This window comes from Chenopodium quinoa, unplaced genomic scaffold (assembly GCF_001683475.1).
Source record: "Chenopodium quinoa cultivar QQ74 unplaced genomic scaffold, ASM168347v1, whole genome shotgun sequence".
Taxonomy (NCBI): Eukaryota; Viridiplantae; Streptophyta; class Magnoliopsida; order Caryophyllales; family Amaranthaceae; genus Chenopodium; species Chenopodium quinoa.
Genome location: NW_018742914.1, coordinates 2,703,928 through 2,727,321, shown reverse-complemented (window position 1 = coordinate 2,727,321; position 23,394 = coordinate 2,703,928). Strand labels below are relative to the sequence as shown.

Genomic DNA, 23,394 nt, shown 5'->3' with positions numbered 1-23,394 from the left:
GAGAGAAAAGGAAGTAGAGTTGTTTCAAGTGGAAAGGGAAAAGACTCAGTTAGAAAGGGAAAAAGAAGCAAGAAAGCAAAGGAAAATTAATATGGAGTTGTTCAAGCATCTTGATTCAAAGTTATACTTATGTGAAGCAGGTCAAGAGCTGTGATATAGTTTAGTGAAGAAGTTATTTCCATCAGATTAGTTAATTATTGTTCGCTTTAAGTTATTGTGATTGGTTCTAATTAGTTTATGTTTACCATTGTTGTATTTTTTTTTTTCCGCAATTAAGTTTAAGTGTGTTTTATATATTAATTATGTTTTATTGTATTGTCGTTTTTAATTAATAATATATGTTTACTTATTACTAGTGTGTTTTTTAAAATAAATATATTATTTTATGAATTATTTACTAAAATACTGGTGCATTGATGTACATATCACTGCAAAATAAGTATCAATTATTTTCTGAAGGGTATAGTGCATTGATCTATGTATCACTGCAACAAGTAACATTTATTTACTGAAAAAGCTGATGCATTGATAATACCCTACCTAAAGAATCAATATACAAGCATCTTTACAGACATGAACTATCACAAAAATACAATTGATATGGCTACTCAATGGAAGACATGTATTTTTTTGAGTAATGAAATTATTGTGTGTACGTATGTGTTTTGATAGCATACGTGCACCATAGTGTTATAAAATGGTTTATATCAATTAGCTTTTCATTCAACCTTCTATTCTCAAATTAAACTATCTTTTATAAAATATGTCTTCAAAAGAAACTTCTAACTCTTCTAATTCCTCTTCCAATTCTTTAAATTCTAAAAATGTTTCTAATCTACTAATCCAATTATCAAATGACAGTGATGATGAATGTTATGAAAGGCGTAGACAAACAAATCGAGATATTGATCAAATGATGGATCAAATAATGATGTCCAATCCAGTTGAAATATATCAAACTTTAAATTAAATTCCGAAGGCACCAAGGAAACCTGTTGAAAGACATCGTGAAGATGGTCAAGCTCGTTTATGGAACGACTATTTTGCAGATCCTCCGGTGTTCCCTGCACATCTATTCCGTCGAAGATTTCGAATGAGGCAACATGTCTTTCTCTGCATAAAAAATACTTTGGAAGAACGTCATTTATTCTTTCAATAGAGAAAAGATGCTACTGGTAGATTTGGTGCTTCAGCATTGCAGAAATGCACAGCGGCTATGAGGTTAATAGCATACGGTACCTCTGCTGATTCCGTGGAATACTACATTCGGATTAGTGGATCTCTTGCAAGATATTGCTTACAACATTTTGTAGAAGGTATTGTCTCTTACTTTAGCGATTAATACCTTAGGAAACCCAATGAAGAAGATTTGGTAAAATTATTGAGAATTAGAGAACAAAGAGGTTTCCCGGGAATGCTCGGATCCATCGATTACATGCATTGGCGGTGGAAGAATTGCCCTCTTAGATTGAAAGGGATGTTTTCTGGAAAATCCGAAAAGCCCACATTAATTTTGGAAGTTGTGACGTCATATGATCTTTGGATTTAGCATGTTTTTTTTTGGGACACCGGGTAGTCGTAGTGATATCAATGTTCTTGATAGATCTCATTATTTAACGATGTGTTTGAAGGTCGTGCATCCCTTATTAACTATGTCATAAACAACCACCATTACAATATGGGATATTACCTTATTGATGGTATATATCCTAGATGCGCAGCATTTATTCCCACCATACACTACTAAAAAAAATGGCAAAGAAACCATTTGAAATAGGCCTAAAAGACCGTAACTGGTATGGTTTCTATCTCAGTGGTCTCTTAGCATAAGAAACCATATATTCAGTATGGTTTCTTAAATATTACTTATAAACCATACTTGAAAGAAGCATGGTGTCTTAGGTCTTTCTTTATGCAGTTTATATAGAAGGATGAGAAACTTGTTTTGTCAGAAGTGTTGTTTCTTGGATATAATATAAGAGACTAGAGTTGTTACAACTATGGTCTCTTAGACTTTTTTTAAAAAAATATATAATAATAATGATAATTATTATTATTATTTCGTGCGAAATATGAAATCAAAATCAAACAAAACTCATTTAAACGTAAAAACAAAATTATGGAGAATAAGTAAACATCATGACTTCTTCTTTTAATTTCTTTCAATGTTGGAGTATTAATTTAACGGAAATTTCACCAAATGCTCCTGAGTTATTTTTTTGTTATTTTTTTATTCACCAAATACCCATCAAAACTTTCAAATTCACCAAATACTCCTAAGTTTAAGAAAAAATGTCATCAAATACCCTTAATGACTAACAGCGGTTAACACCGTTAGTCATTAATGACTAATATGCCACGTGGCAGCCTCTAAGTGGTTATTGTAATATTAATTAATTTATTAATAAAAAAACTTTAAAAATAAAAAAAATACCCCAACCACCCAAGACCCACCCCACCCCCAACGGCCGACCACCAGCCACCACCGCCACCACCCCCGAACCCACCCCTCCTCCTGCGCCGGTGGTCCATTTTTTGCCGGCGAGGGCAGCCCCCCACCCTCCCCTACCCCCTCCCCTTCTCCCTGCGTTTCCCCTCCCCTTAAACCCCTCCCCCACCTCGAAAAACCCCCCCTCCCTTCACGGCCGGCACCCAAACCCCCTCCCCGGCGAACCACTTTCGCCCCACCCCCCGCCATCCCCACCACCTTTCCCCCCTAAACCACCACCCAAAAAAACCAAAAACCCCCCAAATGGAAACCCTAGATTTCGATTTGGGGTTTTTCGATTTGGGGGGTTTTTCGACGAACAAAAATGGTCGACTAGCCTTGTTACTCAAGCTTTGCCATCACCACAAGTCCACAACCACCATCTGTGTATCTGAAATTCAATACAAAAGCTCAATTAAAACGAGATCTACAAAATTAATTCAAAAAATAGTCAAAATAAGCATATCAAGTAAAAAAAAATGCAGGAATGGAATCAAATTAGTCAAAGTATCAATTAATACTAATTAAGACCATTGAATCGAAATATTGTATATACCCATAAACCGTGTTCTTCAGAAAACACCCAAAAACTACTAAAATTAAACTGAATTATAAAATATGAACCCTAAAATTTTATAAAGAAATTAGTTGAAATTAGAAGACAATAAAAGAGAGATACCAGCGTCGTTCCACCATCGACATCCTCCAATGCCTTTACCGTCTTACACGACTCAGATTCTCTATCCCTTGTCGCCAAAACTTCTAAGAAATTCAATTATTAGCAGGTAATTTATAAAAAAAAAAAAAAAAATCACACTCTAACTCCAATAATTTGAAATTGAACACAAGAAAACAAAAAACAACAATAATCCAGTTGAAGAAATCTCGAAACACAACAAAATGCAAAAAACTAGAAAATTCTAAATTTACAAAAAAAAATGATAATAACATCGGAACAAGAAAACCAAATAATCATCGAAAAATGAAGTTCTTTTTGTGAGAAAACACCATTACCGTGCTCAAAATAGCCAAATAAGTCTCAATTTGAACCAAATTTGCACGAATTCAAGGATAGATAAAGAAGTCAATGAGAGAGAAACCACATATTTATCAAATTAATTGAGGGTTTTGATAGATCAGCTTATTCAGAACAATATTCTTGTATATTTATGGAGAAAAAATCAAGATTGCCGTTGATTTGAAGTGTTAGGGTTCTTCTTGAGTGAGGATGAACTGAGATGAAAAAGAGAAGAATGATACGGAGTATAATCCAGAATGATTAAGAGGAGTCAAAAGGTTTTATAAAAAAAAGTTTATGTCGTGATAATGGGTGGGTGACGCTTAGCCCAGCAAAGTGCTGGACCAGCGCACCAATTTTATCAATATTAAATGTTATTGGTGGCCCTTATTTTGTATTGGTGTGTATTTTGTATGTATGAATTTGTATGCCCATATTTATATATCGTTGGCGCGCTTTCCAAGACCGTTACAACGATTGGTCCGCTATTATGCAAATGAGGTTGAATAACATGACATTTATGATAACATGACAGAGGGTTAACAGAGGGTTTGTCTGATGACATGACATTTATGATGACATGACATTTATGATAACATGACATTTATCATGTATTGTCGTGTTGACATATACACTGTCATATTGTAATATGTTTTTTTTTTAGACATAGTTATCTTATTTATTTATATTGCCATATTAACATATATATTGTAATGTTGACATATACATTGTCATAATGTAATGGGGTTTGGGGTTTAGGGTTAACAGAGGGTTTGGGGGATTGTGTTTTGGGGTATTAGCAACTAGGTAGAACTGTATTGTCATTGAATTTGGTGTTAATGTCATACCTTTATTTCTTAATGTCTAATATTGACATCAAGAACATAAAGTGTTGTTGGCATTTATCTATCATATTTTCATTAATAAAAGAATAGTTTTTTTTAACTATAATTAGGATAAGTTGAGTCTCATTTAAGGTTATTAAATGCATTTCATTTTATATTAGGATTGGCAATTGAGTTCAATTCCAATAAGGATTATATATAGGATTTAACTTTCAATTACATTGTTTTGAAGGAATAGTGTCTTCGATAAGTGTAATTACTAGATATATCAAGAATCACTATTATGGAGATAATAAGTTCGTTCTTTTGGGTCGTCATTGTTTGGTGCTAGATATGACAAATGATCTTTGGGCTAGTTAAATAGTCCAAATCCCAATAGAATGGATCCTATGAGGTCACACAACAAGGATATTGGGTTAAACAAGTAAGAGGCTTATTAATGGGCCTCATGAGATTATGACATTCCATGTAGAGTGTTGAGCTAGAGTAGTGTGTTTGAGATAAGGTGTTTGGGCTTGACATGGACTCTTATTTAGAGATGTGATCTATAAATAAGATCCATGCCTAGGGTTGAATAGACAATCAACATACAGTAGATTATGAAACAAACAACCAAGTCCCAAAACCCTAAACACTCTCCTCACCTCACGGCCCTCCCTCTCCCCTCGTCCGTACGTCCGGCGCCCCCTCGTGGTGGCTCGTGGTGTTCGTCGTGGTGGTTCGTGGTTAGCTTGTGTCTCTCTTCTCCGTCGAAGGCTGATTGCAGCGTTCAATCACGACTAACTAGCATTGCTGGATGTTTAATCTGTGCCCGTGGACCAAGTAGATGAATCACGCTTGGGGTTCTTTATCTCCCATTGTTCTTGCTTGATCGCACGTGGAATCACGCTTTAAAGGTACACTTATATGTTCTTTATGTGTTAGATCTTGGGATTAGATACTGTATGAATATGATTCATGTTTTTCCGCAATTAGTACTTATAAACTCCTACATGTTTTACTATAATGAGGAATGTTAATAGTGTTTAAATTGAATTTCAAAGGATTCAATTTGAGTTTCAATTACATTGTTAATAGTGTTTAACTATAATTAGGATTGTTAAAGAATGTTAATCGACATTTGAATATCAAAGGATTCAATTTGGATAAATGGGCCTTCAAAGGATCCAATTAGGATTAAAGGCTTCTTCAAAGGATTCAATTTGGATAAAGGGGCCTTCAAAGGATTCAATTTGGATTAAAGGCTTCTTTCAAAGGATTCAATTAGGATTAAGGATCTCTTCTCTTCAACTTAAGTTAAGTTCAGTTCAGGTCCAATTAGCTTTTAGTTTAGTTCTCGTTTCCTAATTTCCTTCTCTCATAAACAATTCATTAGGATTTGATTTGAGTTGAACTCAATTAAACTGAACTGAACTTGTTAGGAATTGAGTTGACTTGAACTTATTAGACTTTGTTAAATGTAGTTGATTCTAAGCATTCCATTAGGATAACAAAGTCACATCCAATTATCAATCCTAATTGAGTAACAAACCATTTAACAATCCTATTTGAATATTAATTAAAAGAAAAGTCCATGTAACAATAATTCACTTCAAAAGTTGTTAGCGATTCTAGTATAATTGTAACAGTTATTTTCATAAGTGAATAAATTGTTGTCAATTGAATGTAAATTACTGTCATTGTTAGATTAGTTTGTTGTCGTTACATTTATTTAGTTGTAAATTACTGTTGTTAGCAAACCTTTTAAAAAAATTTGATTATGCATTTTCTCAGTAATAAGTTGTATCATAATCCTGCCATGTCTCTTAATTTACTGATTTGTCCTACTACTTAGTATTTTGGGCTCTATCAGCTGAATAGCTGAATCCATGTAGCTGATCAAGAATAAAGGTAATTGGTTCTTTATGTCGTGGAATGATTGTGATTAGTCCATTTTGGAAGGTTTGGATTGATGACATGGACGAGTGGTTCCTTTATCATAATTGGTTGTTTGTGATTGAGTTATTCTGGGATGTTTAGATTGATGACATGGACTATTGGATCGTTGTCTATTTTGGGAGGTTTGAATTGATGACATGGACTATTAGGTATAAGGTTTAGGACATAGGGAAAGGGTAGACATAGTTAAATTTTATTGTCATGTAAACATTTATATTGTCATATTTCAATATGTTATTGTCATATTTTGCTACTATTTGTCTTATAAAAATAGAGATAAGTTATTGTCATATGTCATGTAAACATTTTTATTGTTAGGTATCTTGGTGTTATTGTCCTACGTATATTCCTTCGAAACCCACCCATCCTTGATTTCGACCACCTTAGGCCATCCACATAACCCAAAAACCTATCTTCAAAACCCACCCGTCATTGAAAACCCAGAAAACAGTTGGGTGGTCGGAAAGAAGAAAAATGAAAAAGGGAAGAAAGAAGGGCATCAGGTTGATGGGAGGGGGAACGGGCAAGAATTTGGTGGTAGAGGAAGGCCATCAATGGTGGCTTAGAAGAGGAAGTATTGAGGAGAGAGAATAAAGCGGGAAATCAAATAAAATTAGGGAAGATGACCAACGGAATATACATGATGAAACATGTAGGTAATTCTCTTGTAGTTGTATAGATATATGTATGAACAGTGTCAATACAACCACAATACTTTCATTTAATGTGAAAATGACCGCCTTACCCCTGTGTTGATCCAGCACCGTGCTGGGTTGAGCCGGCCTCGATAATGGGTATCAATAAAAAAAAAATAGTAGGTATTATTATTTACCGTATTTATGTTTGCTAAGAAACCAATTTTCACTTGTTATGGTATCTTTGACCCATTGTTTAGATTTAATTTATCTTATTTAATCAAAGACACCATACCTATTTAATGAGTGGTTTTTTTATTTTATCCTAAGAAACCATATTTCTTAAATTAATGGTTTCTTTATTTAAGAAACCAGTTTACTGCTATAAATGGTGTCTTATGAGTGGTTACTTAGCCCTTTTTTGTAGTAGTGATATCCCTCCCACAAAACGAAAAAGAGGGACTTTTTGCTAAGAAACAAGAAAGTATGCGAAAGGACGTTGAACGTGCTTTTGGGGTATTACAGGCTCGCTTTGCAATAATAAGAAATCCCGCTCTTGCTCGTGAATTCGTGATGCATCAATGTTGGGAAATATTATGATAGCTTGCATTATTATGCACAATATGATCGTTGAGGATGATCGAGATACATATACAACATATTATGATCCGACTGAATATGATCAAGCATCACCTCCATCTTCAAGCAGCAGAAATAATAATGAACCCTTTCAATATCAAAATAGTGAAAATCGAATTGCAAGTTTGGATAATTACATGTCTAATAGAGCTCGTGTTCGTGATGAAGATATGCATAGAGCCCTAAAATCGGATTTAGTGGAACGTTTGTGGCTCAAGTTTGGGGTAATAATAGGCATAATAATCGACAATAATATAATATTGCAATTTTAGCTATCTTTATTTAAATATCATGCTAATTTTTTTTAAAGAAATGTTCTATGTATTGTTGTATTTTTAAGATTTATTATCGTATTGTCAAATAATATAATATCGTATCATCTTATCATTTTTTAACTTAATTAACGATTATTAGATCACAATTTACATTAATAATGAATAGTTTTTTAATTACGTTTAATTAATGTTGATTAAATAATGTAATAATTTAATTAATTATTTAATTCATATAGTTATGATGGGGTAGAGTATAAGTAAGAAAGAGAAAATCAAGAGTTAAGTATAAAGATGGGGACTAAGTTTTTAGATTTTTCACCTTTTGGGACCTCAATGTTTTTTTTTTCACCTTTTGGAACCTACAGTTAACATTCCGGCCAACTAACTACATTTAAACCCATTGGAGTAAAAACATAGGTCCTTCCCATTAATTACTTGCCAAATTCCCAAAAAACATAGGTCCTTAGTCCTTAAAAATCTGAAATAAATAAAAATAAATGAAGGGACTAAGTTTTTAACTAAGGGATTATATTTTTTACGAGGCACGATACTCTCTACTCGTGACATGCTTAATTCTATATTTATATAATTCGGCATGCATGTAGATTTCGTATACTTTCACCTACTAATTACTTACTTTTTATGTGTGACTTCAACATTAATATATTGAGACCTCGCTTAACTTGATATCTAATAAATACATATCAAATACGGAAAAGCATAGCATAACCTATTATCAATAATCAGTGGCTCTATAGATGGCGACCGATAGTCATGATATGTGACTAATTAATTACCTATTTAAAAAATGATAACCTGACTATAAACTATATACTACGTATGTATAAGTTGAAGTTTTCTTTTTCTATTATTATCAAGTTAAAAAGGGTTACTTCCTTAAAAATATATAAATTGTCATCTTTTAATATGAAGCATAAGTTGAGATAAGTTTTTATTTATTTATTTATTTTTACATATAATTACAAGTATATAAATTGAACTATACTTTTTTTTTGACGGGAAATTCACTGTTTTAAAATATATTTACAAGCTTATTTTGGTTTATTATTGTGTATTTAGTTAGCGTGCTTGCAATTGTTTATCATTCATAATGTTTTCTAATTATTGTATATAATGAGTTAATGACAGTTGTGTTGTACACCATCAATCCACACTAAGCTACTAATCTCTCTAATTGTTAATATGTTATTGTACGTACACTACCGTCATGAACAACATTAAATTTTATAAGAGAAGAAAAATCTTTTAATAATTAGTGTTGAAGTTAAAGGAAAGAAAATATAAAAATTAATAGCAAACTTTAGCCTTGTAATTAACCACATGTGTGAGAGAGTAATAAATGAAGGGACTAAGTTTTTAACTAAGAGACTATGTTTTTTTACTCACCTTTAGTTACTTTTGGCCGGAAATTGGACTATAGGTCCCAAAAGGTAAAAAAATAAAAAACTTAGACCCCAATGTTATACTTAACTCAGAAAATCAATAACCACAAAAATAAAGGGCAACCAATGGAAGGGCATGGATATAAGTGGGTATGGGAGTTGGACATGAATGAGGTAGAAGAGAGAGAAATTGATAAAAAAAAATGTGATGACCACCAATGCCTTGGACAATGGATGACTATGCTCTTATAAAATTACGGAAGGAAAATGACGACGAAAAAAAAAAAAAAAAAAAAAAAGGAGGGAATACGATATTTATTGTATTTTGTACACCATTCATCAGGTTGTTTGAAAGTACTCCGTATATGTCAATTCTAGTACTTGTATTCTATTCTAGAATCTATCCATCACCATCACTTTCATCTTCAACCTCAATCTTCTGCAACTTTTACTGCCACTTTGTGTAAACTCTCTTTAAAATTCCTTCCAATTTTTATTTATTTATTTATTTATTTTTCTCTAATTTCCTCAAATTCAAATCCAGCCCCTTTTACCCCAATTGTAATTTAATCTCTTCACCAAATTCTGGATAATTTCTGTAAATTATGTCTCCTAAATCCCTAACATCTCGCAATTCGATTGATTCATGCTTATTGCAACTCCATACATGGAAACCCTTCAACAATTACACAAACCCTAATTCCAATCCCAATTCCAAAACCCTAGATTCTGATTCGTACATTTCAACCAATTCCAATTTAAATTCAAACCCTAATCATAAAAAAACATCTGGGCTTCATCCTAAACGTCCTTGTTTAGCAGATCGAGCTACTTCTCTGTTTTCACTTTCAATTGACTCAATTGATTTCTCCAAGCTCAGTCTTTTCGACGATGGTGGTGATAAATCCCGTAGCTATAACAGTAGGAAGGATAAGTTTCGTTGGATGGCGAAGAAACGACGTCGTCGAGGTGGGTCACGGTCGGTTTCTGGGAGGAGCAGTGATCGTAGTGGGACCCGAAATGGGCGGGGTTGCTCAGTTGGGGCTACGGCAACGGCTACTTGCTCGGATTTTATGGTGGCGGCAGGCGGGACCGATTCGAGTGGGGAGTTGTTTGTGAATGGTGGAGCTAGTGGGAATGCTAATGGTTGGGCTTCTGATGTGAGTGAAGCTAGGAGAGAGAGGGAGAGGGAGAGAGATAGGGGGAATGGGGTTGGGGAGAGGGAGAGTTCGAATTTGGGGTTCGGGTTTGATGCGCAGGGGAGCGAATCCGGGTACGGGAGTGAGCCTGGTTATCGCGGCGATGCGGAGTTTGGGTATGGTGATGAGATTGATGATGAGGAAGAGGATACCAGGTTGTTGTTGTGGGGTGAAAGATTTGGAGGTACATAGCTTAACTATCTCTTACTTGTTTTTGGATTTGGATATTGGTCGTTTCTTTCATTCTTTTGATCTTTTGGCTTATGAAATTTCTTGTAGACTTCAGTTAGGATATATAGTATGCTATGTGCAATGATTCAGGTTCATTGGTTTTATTGTGTTTGTTGTGCATTATCAAGTCTTAATTGTTTTGTGTGTTAAGTTGCGTGAGTGTAAATGTATGTACTTTGTAATAGTTTGTCTCTTGTTTGTGCTTGACCTGTTTTATTTCCATAGACTGGTTGTGAAAAGTTCATGCAAAACTTCAGAAATTTCAAAATGACAATACTCCCTTGTCTTCGTTGCATTAGCCCAATTTATGTACTACTTCGTAATAATTTGTTTCTTGTTAGTGCTTGACCAGCTTATTTCCATAGACTGGTTGCCGAAAGTTCATGCAAAACTTCAGAAATTTCAACTTGTAGAATATTGACAATACTCCCTTGTCTACATTGTATTAACCCAATGTATATACTACTTCGTAATAGTTTGTCTCTTGTTTGTGCTTGGCCTGTTTCATTTCCATACACTGATTGCGGAAAGTTCATGCAAAACTTCAGAAATTTTAACTTGTAGAATATTGACAATACTCCTTTGTCGTCGTTGCATTAACCCAATGGAGTATTGTAGAATATTGACAATACTCCTTTGTCTTCGTTGGTGAAGATGTTGAATCTATTTAGAAGGTTGATAATACAAGAGTAGAATGTAGGAGTTCAGCTCCAGTCAATTTAATGTATCCATACACTCCATATGAGTGAATAGGAGCTGGTTGTAATATTATTTAGCTAACCAGGCAAAGCCGGTTGATTTATGTGCCTATTGATTGAAAAGAATGGGTTGATGGCTGGCTGTGGGTTAAGATGTGGAAGGTGCAGTATTCAGATTTATATGCCACACAGCCACCGGATAACAAATGAAAACAGTAACGATTTAGAGATTTTGTATTGATCTGTGAAGAGGTTTTTCTCCAAATAAGAAAGACTACTTGAATCTAATTACCATTGTTTTTCACAATTAGTAATACCATTAGAATTGGAAACTTCATGTGGTATTGAAACCATTAATTATCCTTATAGCACCTGAATTCACCTGCAGCTGATACATGTGGTGGGTTGTGGGCGGTGGGCAAGTCAAGTGGGAAAAGTTTTGAAAGTTTAAGATAGAGAGAAAAATTGTCTTTTGTGTGTGTATGGTGGTAGGAGTGCTTTCTAGATAGCACAAGTTGGCTCAAATACATTTTTTTTTTTTTGAGTTTGATCCATCCGGTTCACCGGATACATCCGGATCTGACCTGCGTTGCACACCTGGCTTATGGTGGGTGAGTCTCCCAACAAGAGTTTTCTGCATTCGGTGAGGCTGAAACTCTTGTTGGTTAACTTGGCTCAAATACCCATACATATTTTATAAATTCAAAATTTTATAACTGTTCATTCCCATTTTATATGGCCATATCTATGTCCTGCACCGTAAGCAACTCTACAAGGTAAGTGCTGTGAAGTTGAAGTGTATAGGATTTAGAAAGTAAGGGGAGAGGTGGAAGGTAAAGGAAGGTGTATGAACATGCAGAGAAAGAAGAAAATAGCATTTGTATACACTGGTGAATGTATAGGCCTATAGGGGCTGTCCATTGGAGCTTCTAAATTATTATGTTGCTTATGGATGAGGGTGAAAATAAGTATCGAGGATGTTAGGTGAGTATAAGGCAAAGGAATGGAGAACGGAATGAATAACTATTTAGGAGTGTCTGGAGACCTAGTTATTTGATGACAAATTTGCCAATTATTACCGGTAAAAGTACCCATTTTGTAAGTTACAACCATCAAAGTTTATTTTTGCAAATTATAACCAAATAAGTCATTAAACATATTAAACTACAACCAAAATCCGACTTTTGGTCACTTTCGCTGGAATATGACGTCATTAATCATTTATCGATATAAAAAATTATCCCGAGTCAATACTAGTTGAAATCATTAATTGATATAATGTGCTCATATTCCGGTAAACGTGGCTGAAAATCGAATTTTGGTTGTAGTCTAAAATGTTAGTGACTTTTTTGGTTGTAATTTGCAAAAATGAAATTTGTTGGTTGTAACCTGCAAAATGTACTTTTACCGGTTGTAATTGGCAAATTTTCGTTAATTGATAGGTTGGTTTATATATATATATATTAACCCCACAACCTCAAATCACTAAAAAAAAAGTAGTAAACTTAACACATGGCTTGATATGCTGTAATTTTGATGGCGAGTGCTGTGGGAAGCAAGTGACTACTTTATTAGGTTGAAACTTGATAGCAATCTAATGAGAAACTTAAAGTGAAGGAGAATATGTGGCTAATATTTAATGTGTGATGGGAATCTTGTTAGATTTTATGCTGTGGAAGTTTCCTTTTTCAAAAGAAGAATTTAACTATCATACCATGATGATGCTTTAGAACTTCAGATAAAGTGACTTTTGCCAGTTGCACGTGTTCTATCCCTTTATTCTTACTTTTTTTTCCTTAAATTGTGGTGTAATCTGGATTGAACCAATACCCCAGGTCCTCTGTCTCTTTTTATTGCAACTGCTCTTGTCCTCTGCCAATTTTGGATATTGTAGTGAGGAGTAGGTCAAGTGAGTCACCTGTAGGAACAAGCATCCAATTTCCCATGCTGAGTAAACGGTCACACATTCTGAAAGTCTTTATCTAGCTTTGGATCTTACTTCAGTATCCATCATCAGGAGCTTCTTAGGCTCTCATATGTTAGAAAGTCTTAGGTGTATAAGTTTTGTAAATGGATACTTGTATTTTGCCGTGGTAGTGAAGGAAGAGTTGACTTGTTTCTTAAATGCTTTTCAAGGCGAGAAGCCTAGGTGTTAGCTTTGACTGCTGGCCTTTGATATGATCTACAGTTGCTCAATTGAGCTTGCTCTTCAGCTGTCTGAATCTAATGTTGTCTTCATAAGACATTATAGTCATACTGTTGTATTTTTGTGGAGTGTCAAGATTCAAGACCTTACCTCACAACAATAATCTGCTCTAAATGTGCTAAGATACTACAGAAGAGATACAATGGTTCAGAGCATTTACTGCAAAAACATTACTCTTGTAATTTCTGGCTTGCAGTGCCATGTTCTTTTACTCAAATGGGTCAGAATATCTATTTTGTGGATAACCTAGGAGGAGAGAAAGAGGATCAGTTTGGTCACTTAGTTATACCCCCTCTCTCTTTTTTTTTTTTGTTTTTGCACTATGACTCATAAAGCTCTCTATAAAGTGGGCCCATGGTGCAAAAAAAAAAAAAGGGGGACCGAGGGAGTAGTTACCAACACGGAGGGAGTACGGTTTTATAAAAAAATTGTAACATACTTGATATAGTGCGACTTGCAACACAAAACAGTTTATGAGGGTCAGTACCACCTTGGAAGAGGTTTAGAATGTAAAAAGGTTCTTGTTTATACTCAGTCGTGGACATTACCATTTTCCTTGGTGACTTTTAAGTAAAATGTAAACTAAAATTAAGAGATAGAACTTCAATGATTTTAAACTGAAGATGATCAGGATGTATCACAAAGTATTGTGTACTTCAAAGCTTAGCATTTATGGGAATCATAGAAATTAAAGTTAGAAAGTTGGATTGGCTGTTCAATGGATCATGTAGAGAAAATGTGGTGTCTTTCATCATTGTCAGTAGTGGGTGGTTCTACCAGTTTCTGATGGATGGATAATTGACTGGCAGTGTTGACAGTTTAAACATAGTTTTTCCTTCATTTTTGTAATGGATAGTTCAAACAATATTGATCAAAGCTTGTTTAGCTTACTATGTCTGCATACTGCAGCTGTTTCCTGAGATTATGAGGCTTGTTGTTGGATATAAAATTGACTGTAATTGATTGGCTTAGCATCTTCTGTCATGTTGTCCATTAGCAACATCCAAAATACACGTATTGATTGATACTTCAGCTATTTGGATATTACATGACAAATAGGTTGGAAGATTGAAGGAACAATGGTTCGATTGCTTTAGTGGACTATAGAAATAATTGTGGCATTGCTAATTATACTCTTGGTAATGTTGTTATAGGTACTAAGTTGGAAATGGTTGGGGAAAACACTTTCTCAGAGCAGAAAGTCCATCACAGAGGCCGCCGGAAGAAGCATGACTGGAGAATGATGGCCTCTGTGAGATGACGATTCAAGGTCTTTTCAAGCTGCAAATTAGATGGTAGAGGCATATGCACTGCGAACATTGTGCATGCGACATAGTTATGTTGTGTTTTTTTGGTGAGTTTCAACTCTGGAGATCCCTTAACTTCACACCCAGTGTGGCAGTTTAGTCCCTCAACTTTCAAGTGCTCCAATTCAGTCTCTCCTTTTGGATGGAAACCCCTAACTATTAATCAACACGGGACACAGAAACCGAAAGCCTGTAGTTTTACAACCATGTATGTTCACAATTTATCAGGTTTGTATTTTGGAAGCATTTTTTTTAGTCAATCTTCCATGTAAAGTCACACTGTAATTTAATCGTTGAGCTTGTGAAAAAAAAAAAAACCGGCGAGGTTGCCGTAATAATATTTGTAATGATCCCTTTTTTTTTTTTTTTTTTTTTTTTTTTTTTTTTTTTAATTTTGGGTTAAAACATGCCATGTGAACACTCATTAAAAGTAGCCTTTAAAATCGGAAAACATATCCATTGATGTTTGGCTAATTTAATAATTTTACACTTTAAATGAGGAAATGTTTTGAAATAAATACAGTACAGTATATTTTTAGTATGTTAATCCTAATCTAATATGAGTAAATAATTTGAGTGGACAGTTGTCTAATCAGTAACCATCCTTTTTAAGTACTTCTATATTATATGACCATTGGATCTTATTCGCATTTTAAATGAAATCAGCCCACTAGAATATATATTTATGTCCAAATTTGTGTTAATTTGAATCAGGTGAATGATTTTTGGATCATTGTCGGATGTTATTTGAAAAAAAAAATTGTTAGATTCCCTTATACTAAAATCCACTTCAGCTTTTCCTCCAAAAAAAAAAAATCCACCTGAACTCCCCGATTTATTGCTAATGTTATACCTTAAAACATTTTTACTTTCTAAGAAAATATAGTAAGAAATAATTATGTGCAAAAACTAGGTTACAGGAATTATTATATTTTTTTTTGAAGAAAGTTACAGGGATTACTATAAACTTGAACATACAAGAGCAAAAAAAGAGAAAAAAAAAAAAAAAAAAAAAAAGCAAAAACATTCCTGAAAAGATTTATAGAGGGTGGGAGTGTGTAGGTAATTATGATGTTGCATATACTGGTTGTTTGGGGATTGTTTGGAATGCTAAAAAAATTGGGGTTTACCCCTTTATTTGCGTAATAATGGAAATAGAAATGGAGCGAGAGTATATCTTCTATAAAGAATCACCATTGATAATTATTTGTTTAAAGGCAACAATTAGAACAAGATGATTAAATTATTACGAAGTTTGGTAACTTTAATGCATTATTATTTTACAAAACTAAGTAATTTTCTCACTCTAACAACATTTTTTTTTTTTTTTATCAATTTAGAATAATTTAATAAAAATAAGGTTAGTCATAAAAATTAACAGAGTATAGAAATATCCAATCCAATATGCAATAATAGAAAAATGTAACTGTCCCTTTAATCTAGACAGGTGGATTGAAATGGGGTCCACATAAAGCTGCAAGCTCTTATCCATAAAAATGACTCATTTTGTCTCTTCAATTTCAATTACAGTCACCACTCCACCTCTCTCAAACCTCTAACCTTAAACCCACCTTTTTCTCTCTCCTCCCATTAACCCTAGACAATCGCCGTCGCTTTTCAACGCCGGTAATTTATTCTCCCTTTTCCGACGCTTTTTTCTGATTCTGTTGATTTCTTTTTTGACTAGTTTTTTTCATTTTTCTTAGATCTTGTTATTATTGTAGTTGATCAACTCTTTATTTGAATGTTATTTTCTAAATATTTATTGATGTTGTTATTATTAATTTGTGATTACTATGATGTTGAAATTTTTTGATGAAGAAAAAAAGGGCTTTATATTATGAAGTCAAGACTGGACCATAGTCAACTTGGTCTTTTTATTTCAAAATTATGAGTGTAATAATATTGAAGTTGCATAGATCACATCAAATCCACCAGATGTTGCATAGACTGTATTTTAGGATTGGATGACCGATTTACGATTTTTTAGTTGGAACGTGTTGACTTTTAACTTAAAGTTGATATTTTGAAAATATGAGTTAGGATGGATCTAACAAGTTTCCACGTGACTGTGTTTTTCTTATATAAATCATCCGAGTTAGTTTTAGTCTGAGTAGAGTGTTTGAATAGTGTAAAAGTTAAAATGATCCGAGTTTAAAAACAGGGGAAGCATTCCTAATACGATGAGTGATATTGCATTTGTGAAGTGAATAGTATTGTGAAATCAGTGTTGTTATTGTTGGTTAAAGGTACGAGTAATGTGCTTGGAGTGTGTGAATTAGATTGTGATTTGTAATCGACTTCCCTGGTAACTACCTGTTTGATGATTGCGTCCATGAGTTTTTAATAAATTAAGACTATGTAAAAGGATGCTTGTACATTTTCTGTCAACCAATACTCGATGTGTGACCGAAGAGATTTGCTGCTTTTTTTGTTTACAGGAATGTTTTGCTTTTGTTATCAACCTTCACAATTTAGAGACATCAGATGAACTATATTGGGTTGTTTGTTGTCATATTTAAATTTTGTTTTGATAAAATTATTCCCAAATGATACAAACTCCACCCAACTACTTGGAACATCTATACTCCTTTGAAAAAGACGGATTAAGTATTTAGGATTTGATGATTGATTTTCGATTTATGTGAAGTTGTGAACCGCATTTGTGATTATATGTAGTCAAACTGATAAAACTCTTCTTGGTAGTAACTTTTAAATTTCTGAAGTGACGAGCAATATTGCATTTTTGAAGTGGATAATATTGTGATATTAATATTGTTTGTGTTGGTAAAGGGATGATTAACTTGTAATGGAGGAGTAAATTGTGATCTGTGATAGACTTTTCATCTAATACTTGTGAAATTAGTTTTAATGTTTGGAATTTCCATGGTGATATGTTTACTAATTATGATGTAAGATTGCGCGAATGAAAATGTAAAAGAGAATTCTTGTATATATGTTGTCACCATTATGTGATACGGCTTCAAGAGTAAAAAAAATTATTGTATCCAATAATATATGTTTTGCCAGCTTATGAAGTTATATTGCTATCACAATTCACAATACAAGGAAAACATATGAAGAACTTACTATTTTTCTCCACTATTTATTTCTCCCACTAGTGGGACCTATATATGTCATAGCGAAAAAAATTTATATGGATATAATATTCTCAAATCAAACTAATTCCAAACAACTACTTGGAGTTTGAACGATTAACAAGATATGAGTTCATTAGTGCTTAGCATCCTCCTTAGTTCCCTCTCTCCACTTCCTAATCCCTGAAAAGAGAGGGCAAATATTTAACTCTTTCTATCTTGCTATACCTTTGATTTCTCCTAGACAATTGAATGGTCTCTAATCATTTCCCCTACATTCCTCTCTTCCCGTTTTTCCTTGACTCTCTCATTATCTCTTGCCCTTTCGCCTGTCTTGTTTGAGGTTTCCTCACTATATTTTGTTTAGAGTATCTTATTGTAGGTTATTTGTTTTTATAGTTACAATATTATTGGTCTTTAATGTATAGTATTTCATATGCTAAGTGCTAATTAGTCTTAAAATGTTGGTTAGCAGGAAAATAATGCAAGGGGCAGTTCGAGGTCTTCTCTTAAATGGAAAGAATGCAGTCTTGCAACATGTACACCTGGGAAATCAATTTCTGAGACCCATTGCATGTGCACGCTTTGAGTCAACTGTGTCTGCCCGTATAGATGAGCATGGCTTTGAGAGAACCACCATTTCTGATATCTTGAAAGAAAAGGGTAAAGGGGCTGATGGCTCCTGGCTTTGGTGCACAGTTGAAGACACGGTTTACGATGCTGTTAAGTCGGTATGCGACTTTTATCTTCCTCTATGTTTTGTACTACTGAATTCATTTCTTCATGTCTGGTTGCTTGGCAAGCTCATCAGCCATGGACATCATCTTTATCTTTACAGATGACACAACACAATGTGGGAGCGTTGTTGGTTGTGAAGCCTGAAGAGGAAAAGTCGATTGCTGGTATCATCACAGAAAGAGGTATATGAACATGAAAATATTGGCTCTTTTCTTTTTGAGATTTTTGCCTCATGTAGATCAACCATATTCTTTTTTCATCATGAACTCATCGATGGACTGTATAAATCAATCATGTTCATCACCCAGTTATGTAGTGTAGGAGTACAAAGCTTGGACTAGAACGAAATAATTAAGTGTTTAAACCTTGGTTTTAAAAAGCGCGCCTCGGGCGCGCCTCGCTCCCAGGCTCAGGGAAATGGGATTTAGCTAGGTGAGGCTCAGTCACTTACAGAAGGCGCGCGCCTCGTGCGCCTCAAAGCGCCTTTGGTAAGGTGTGCCTTTGCGCTTCAAGAAAAATAACTAAGATTTAAGTTATAAATTGAAGAATGATGGGCAGTTTTTCAAATTCAGACTACCTTAGCTTTACATATATCATTATTTAATTTATTATGAATCTTTTTAATTGGTATTAAGTACAATCAAAGTAAAAAATATTTTGAAATAAATATATAAATACATGCGCCTTGCATACAAAAGGCGCGCGCCTTCGCCTTGCGCCATGCGCCTAGGTTGCAATGACCATTTGCGCCTTGGTGCGCCTTGTTCCTTTCAAAACTAAGGTTTAAACTTGTAGCCGGAAAATTATCATAATATAATTCAATTATGTTTGTAATTTCTGAGTTCACTTACATCATACATTCAAGTTTAACTGACTTTAAATCATTGCTTCTTGGATGAATAATCTTGGAATCGCTCTCTAAATTTTCACTGGTCTTGGAACTAATATAATTCTTCTAGACCTTGAAAAGCTATAGCTTTCTACATAGTGCTCCAGTTCTCTAGGAATTGTTCCAAAAAGTATGGTCTTGACTTTTGATTGATGAAGAAAGATTGATCAGCCCGTATGTGCAGATGTTGTAGGACACACATCAAATCCTTGAGTCAACACTTTTAGTGCACCATGAAGTTTTTTTTGTTTTAATGAATCGTGATCAACTCAAGCAACTAATTTTGCGTGCCTGTCATGCTATGCTAACTTTGAGGATAAATAATTTAGTAAGCTACTTATGTCTCCTACTTGATCTTTCATGCTATCTATTGATAGTGAAGATGACGTCCTTGGCTATAATGGATATCAAAGGATGAGAATCATGAAGAAAATTTTGCTAAATTCAGTAAGATAAAACTATAGAGGTAATAGATGTTAGAAGTATCAGCAAAGAAACTGATACAACTTGGTAATTAGGTATCCCATTTCATCATCAAATAAGGATTTTAAGACATGTGAGGACCAGGAAGTTCCGAGATGCAATTGATAGTAATCAGGGTCTATCTGATGGTTTAAGGGTGCATTGTAAGGTAACATGACTGACTGAGCTTAATTAAATCTAGTGTAAGAATTTGAATTGTGGATTGGGAATGGAATTGGGAAGCACTCTAAAGATTGCATCAATTTGAGAATAGTGCATTTCATCTAAAAATAATTTGGGTTTTTGATCAGTTTAAGATGGATGTTTAGAACTCGTTAAAAGTTTGAATTTTGTCAGCAAGATTATTGTGTGCTGAATATACTGATCCATGGCATTCTTAGGTTTGATTGGAGGGTCAAAGTTCTCTAATGGTTAATTTAATAAACACTATAAGGCGTTGCAGGGTTGACAAATTCACTCATGGATGAGTGATTCTCATATAGGATCTGTTGATTGCAGATTTGTTGAGTTGAGGGCTTATGGAACTGATTCTCTGTAAACTTTTATACGTACATTTCATGCTAAATGCTGTTAACAAAAGCATTATGACAGGACTTATAAAAGTTTCTTTTTGGTATTCTAGATTATCTGAGGAAAATCATAGTGCAAGGAAGATCCTCAAAGTCTACCAAGGTTGGTGACATCATGACTGAGGAGGTATGTGGCATCTTACCCTACCTTACTCGGGACAGATATGTTGGTACTTGGTATTAAAACTTATTGGACTTTCTCATGTCTTATTATGCCTGGTTTGTGTGCAGAACAAACTTATTACTGTTACACCTGATACCAAGGTTCTGAAGGCAATGCAATTGATGACTGGTTAGTTGATTGAAATTGCTGCCTCTTTTTCTTTTTACTTTCCCTTGTCATTTAGGGGTGCCTGCTAAACCTGAATGATCTCTTACAACGTTTTGGGTGGCAGATAATCGCATTCGACACATCCCAGTGATTGATGATAAAGGGATGAAAGGTATGGTGTCTATTGGCGACGTAGTCCGTGCGGTGGTTAGTGAGCACCGAGATGAGTTAGACCGCTTGAATGCATTTATTCAAGGGGGATACTAAATGATGACGATAACACTTTGTTTTACGCCTGTCATAAAGTTTCAGAAAACCTTTGACTACAGGCTTCAGGCCTGTGAATGTATATGTTGTTTCCATTTGTTTTATGGTTGTTCATCCTTCTGGATATCAGATCAGTGTATGAAATACCAGGACATGTGTAATGGATTTTGTGCTAATAATAGGGTGAAACTAATGATATGCTTCATTAGGAGAAATCTGATCTTGTAGTTTTTATTGCTTTTAATTACTTGGGTAAATTTGCAATTGCTTGTTCTGAGGTCACTGATTTAGGGATTTGTTTGTTGGTTATGTCGGAGTATGTGACCGGTGGAACCTTTGATCTAGATTTGGCTAAACTAGCTTGAATTTGATTACTCAATTTTAATTACTAGACAGACCAACACCAGTCCATAGAGTTGGCCTGGTAGGGGAAAGAAGAACTTCCAATGTTATTTGGGGTTCAATCCAGCATTTTGAGGTGGGTTTTCTCGTTCCCTTACCCTTTTTGACTTGTTCTCGAAGTATCTAGCCCATTAAGTTGGATTATATTGGTTTATGAAAGGTTATAGACCATTAGAGTTTGTCTACAAAAAAAAGAATAATGCTATATGTACATATGTAGCCCTTACAATTAAAAATAAGTATTTAATATCTTTGCTAATTTGGTGTTAATTTAGTAATGTATGACAAAATTACATGTAAATTAGTGTAATGAATGTTATATATATATATATATATATATATATATATATATATATATATATAAAAAAAAAAAAAAAAAAAAAAAAATATATATATATATATATATATATATATCTGGTCACCAGTCATTTCAAACAAGGTCATTATTTCAGGTTACGGGTTAAGAAATATTTTTCACCAATATTATTATTATTAGTCATTAATTGAATGTCTACTACATAGTTTAAATTGTCACAAAAACACATCAATTCCTAACTAATTTTGTATCAATGATATATTTTAAAAATTGACATATTGATTAAATATTTATCTTAAAATTCAATAAATAACCCGGGCATTGCACGGGCACAAAACTAGTATATATATATATATTGGAAAATTTGTCTAGAAGAGATATATGTTCAATATTTTGTTTGAAAAGACCTTATATGTTTAAAGTAGTCTAAAATGACCAATTTATTTTATTGTTTGGGGGGACCTTGAGGTTGAAATTCGGCAATAATTGACTTTTTTCCTTCAATGTTGACCTTTCATGTGACCTTAAAAAATAAACCCCTTTTCAATTTTTTCCCCAATTTCCCTCTAATTCCTCCACCTCTCTTCTAATCCCCAAATGACACAAATCAAAATAAGCAAATTTGAGGGAAATCGTGGAAAAAAAAAGAAGAAGAAGAAAATGGGGTATTTTTTAAGGTCACATGAGAGGTCAATGTCGGAGAAAAAAATCAATTATTGCCGGAATCCGACCTCAAGGTCCCCCAAAACAACAAAATAAACTAATAAAGTTCTTTTAGACCATTTTAAACATATAAGGTCCTTTCAAACAAAATAGTGAATATATATCCCTTCCGGACAAATCTTTTTTTTTTGCATTTTTAACTCCTTGTGTATAGGCCTAAGGTTATATACAACATTCTAAAAAAAAAAACTTATATTTAAGTTGTTTCCAAAATTATTACGGTCTACTTTAGACCTTAATTTAAAGTATTGTGACCTATGAGAAGTCGGAGGTCTCTTTTAGTAAAGGGGTGTCTGAGTCAAAGCAAAAAAGAGTTGATAGAGCTCCTAGGAATGAGAATAATAGATGCTCATGAAAAATATTTGGGTATACGTCCCTAATATCATCAGAAGAACTAAAAAATCAGTGTTTGCATCATTGAAAGGTCGAATTTGGAAAAAACTCCAAGGGTGGAAGGAGAAACTTTTGTCAAGGGCCGGTAAAGAGGTGCTTATAAAATCGTTGATCCAAATAATTCCTACCTATCTCATGGGTGTCTATAGAATCCCATCTGGAATTTTAGATGACATTCGATCCCTCACGGAAAAATTTTGGTGGGGAGGGGCTCGGATGGGAGGAACCATGTTCATTGACGCAATTGGGATTCTATGTGCTCACCTAAATGTCTTGGGGGCCTTGGCTTTCTGGACATAGCAGTTTTTAACCAAGCTTTGCTTGGTAGACAAGCATGGCGCCTAATTCATGCTCCTACATCTC

The 23,394-nt window shown here is 34.1% G+C and overlaps 2 protein-coding genes and 1 long non-coding RNA gene across 4 annotated transcripts; 2 read left to right on the top strand and 1 right to left on the bottom strand.

Annotated features, from left to right (window-relative positions):
• Positions 1-2,700: 2,700 nt before the first annotated feature.
• On the bottom strand, positions 2,701-3,855 carry LOC110727868. The gene is made up of 3 exons (XR_002512585.1): positions 3,503-3,855; positions 3,168-3,250; positions 2,701-2,879 (listed from the first exon to the last, which is right to left on the bottom strand). It is a non-coding gene; the product is annotated as an uncharacterized LOC110727868 (long non-coding RNA).
• Positions 3,856-9,111: 5,256 nt separating this feature from the next.
• Positions 9,112-16,509, top strand: LOC110727866. The gene is made up of 2 exons (XM_021907444.1): positions 9,112-10,624; positions 14,730-16,509. Exons 1-2 carry the CDS (start codon positions 9,847-9,849, stop codon positions 14,834-14,836), a joined length of 885 nt encoding a protein of 294 aa, XP_021763136.1. The 5' UTR covers positions 9,112-9,846; the 3' UTR covers positions 14,837-16,509.
• On the top strand, positions 16,392-21,412 carry LOC110727867 (CBS domain-containing protein CBSX3, mitochondrial-like). Of its 2 annotated transcripts, none has more exons than XM_021907445.1 (6): positions 16,392-16,508; positions 18,456-18,711; positions 18,819-18,900; positions 20,713-20,786; positions 20,891-20,951; positions 21,055-21,412. In XM_021907445.1, the coding sequence occupies exons 2-6, from the start codon at positions 18,463-18,465 to the stop codon at positions 21,195-21,197; spliced, it is 609 nt and encodes a 202-aa protein (XP_021763137.1). In that variant the 5' UTR covers positions 16,392-16,508; positions 18,456-18,462; the 3' UTR covers positions 21,198-21,412. The 2 variants fall into 2 exon arrangements, with proteins under 2 accessions (XP_021763137.1, XP_021763138.1); XM_021907446.1 differs by having other exon boundaries at positions 16,409-16,508; positions 18,453-18,711.
• Positions 21,413-23,394: the final 1,982 nt, after the last annotated feature.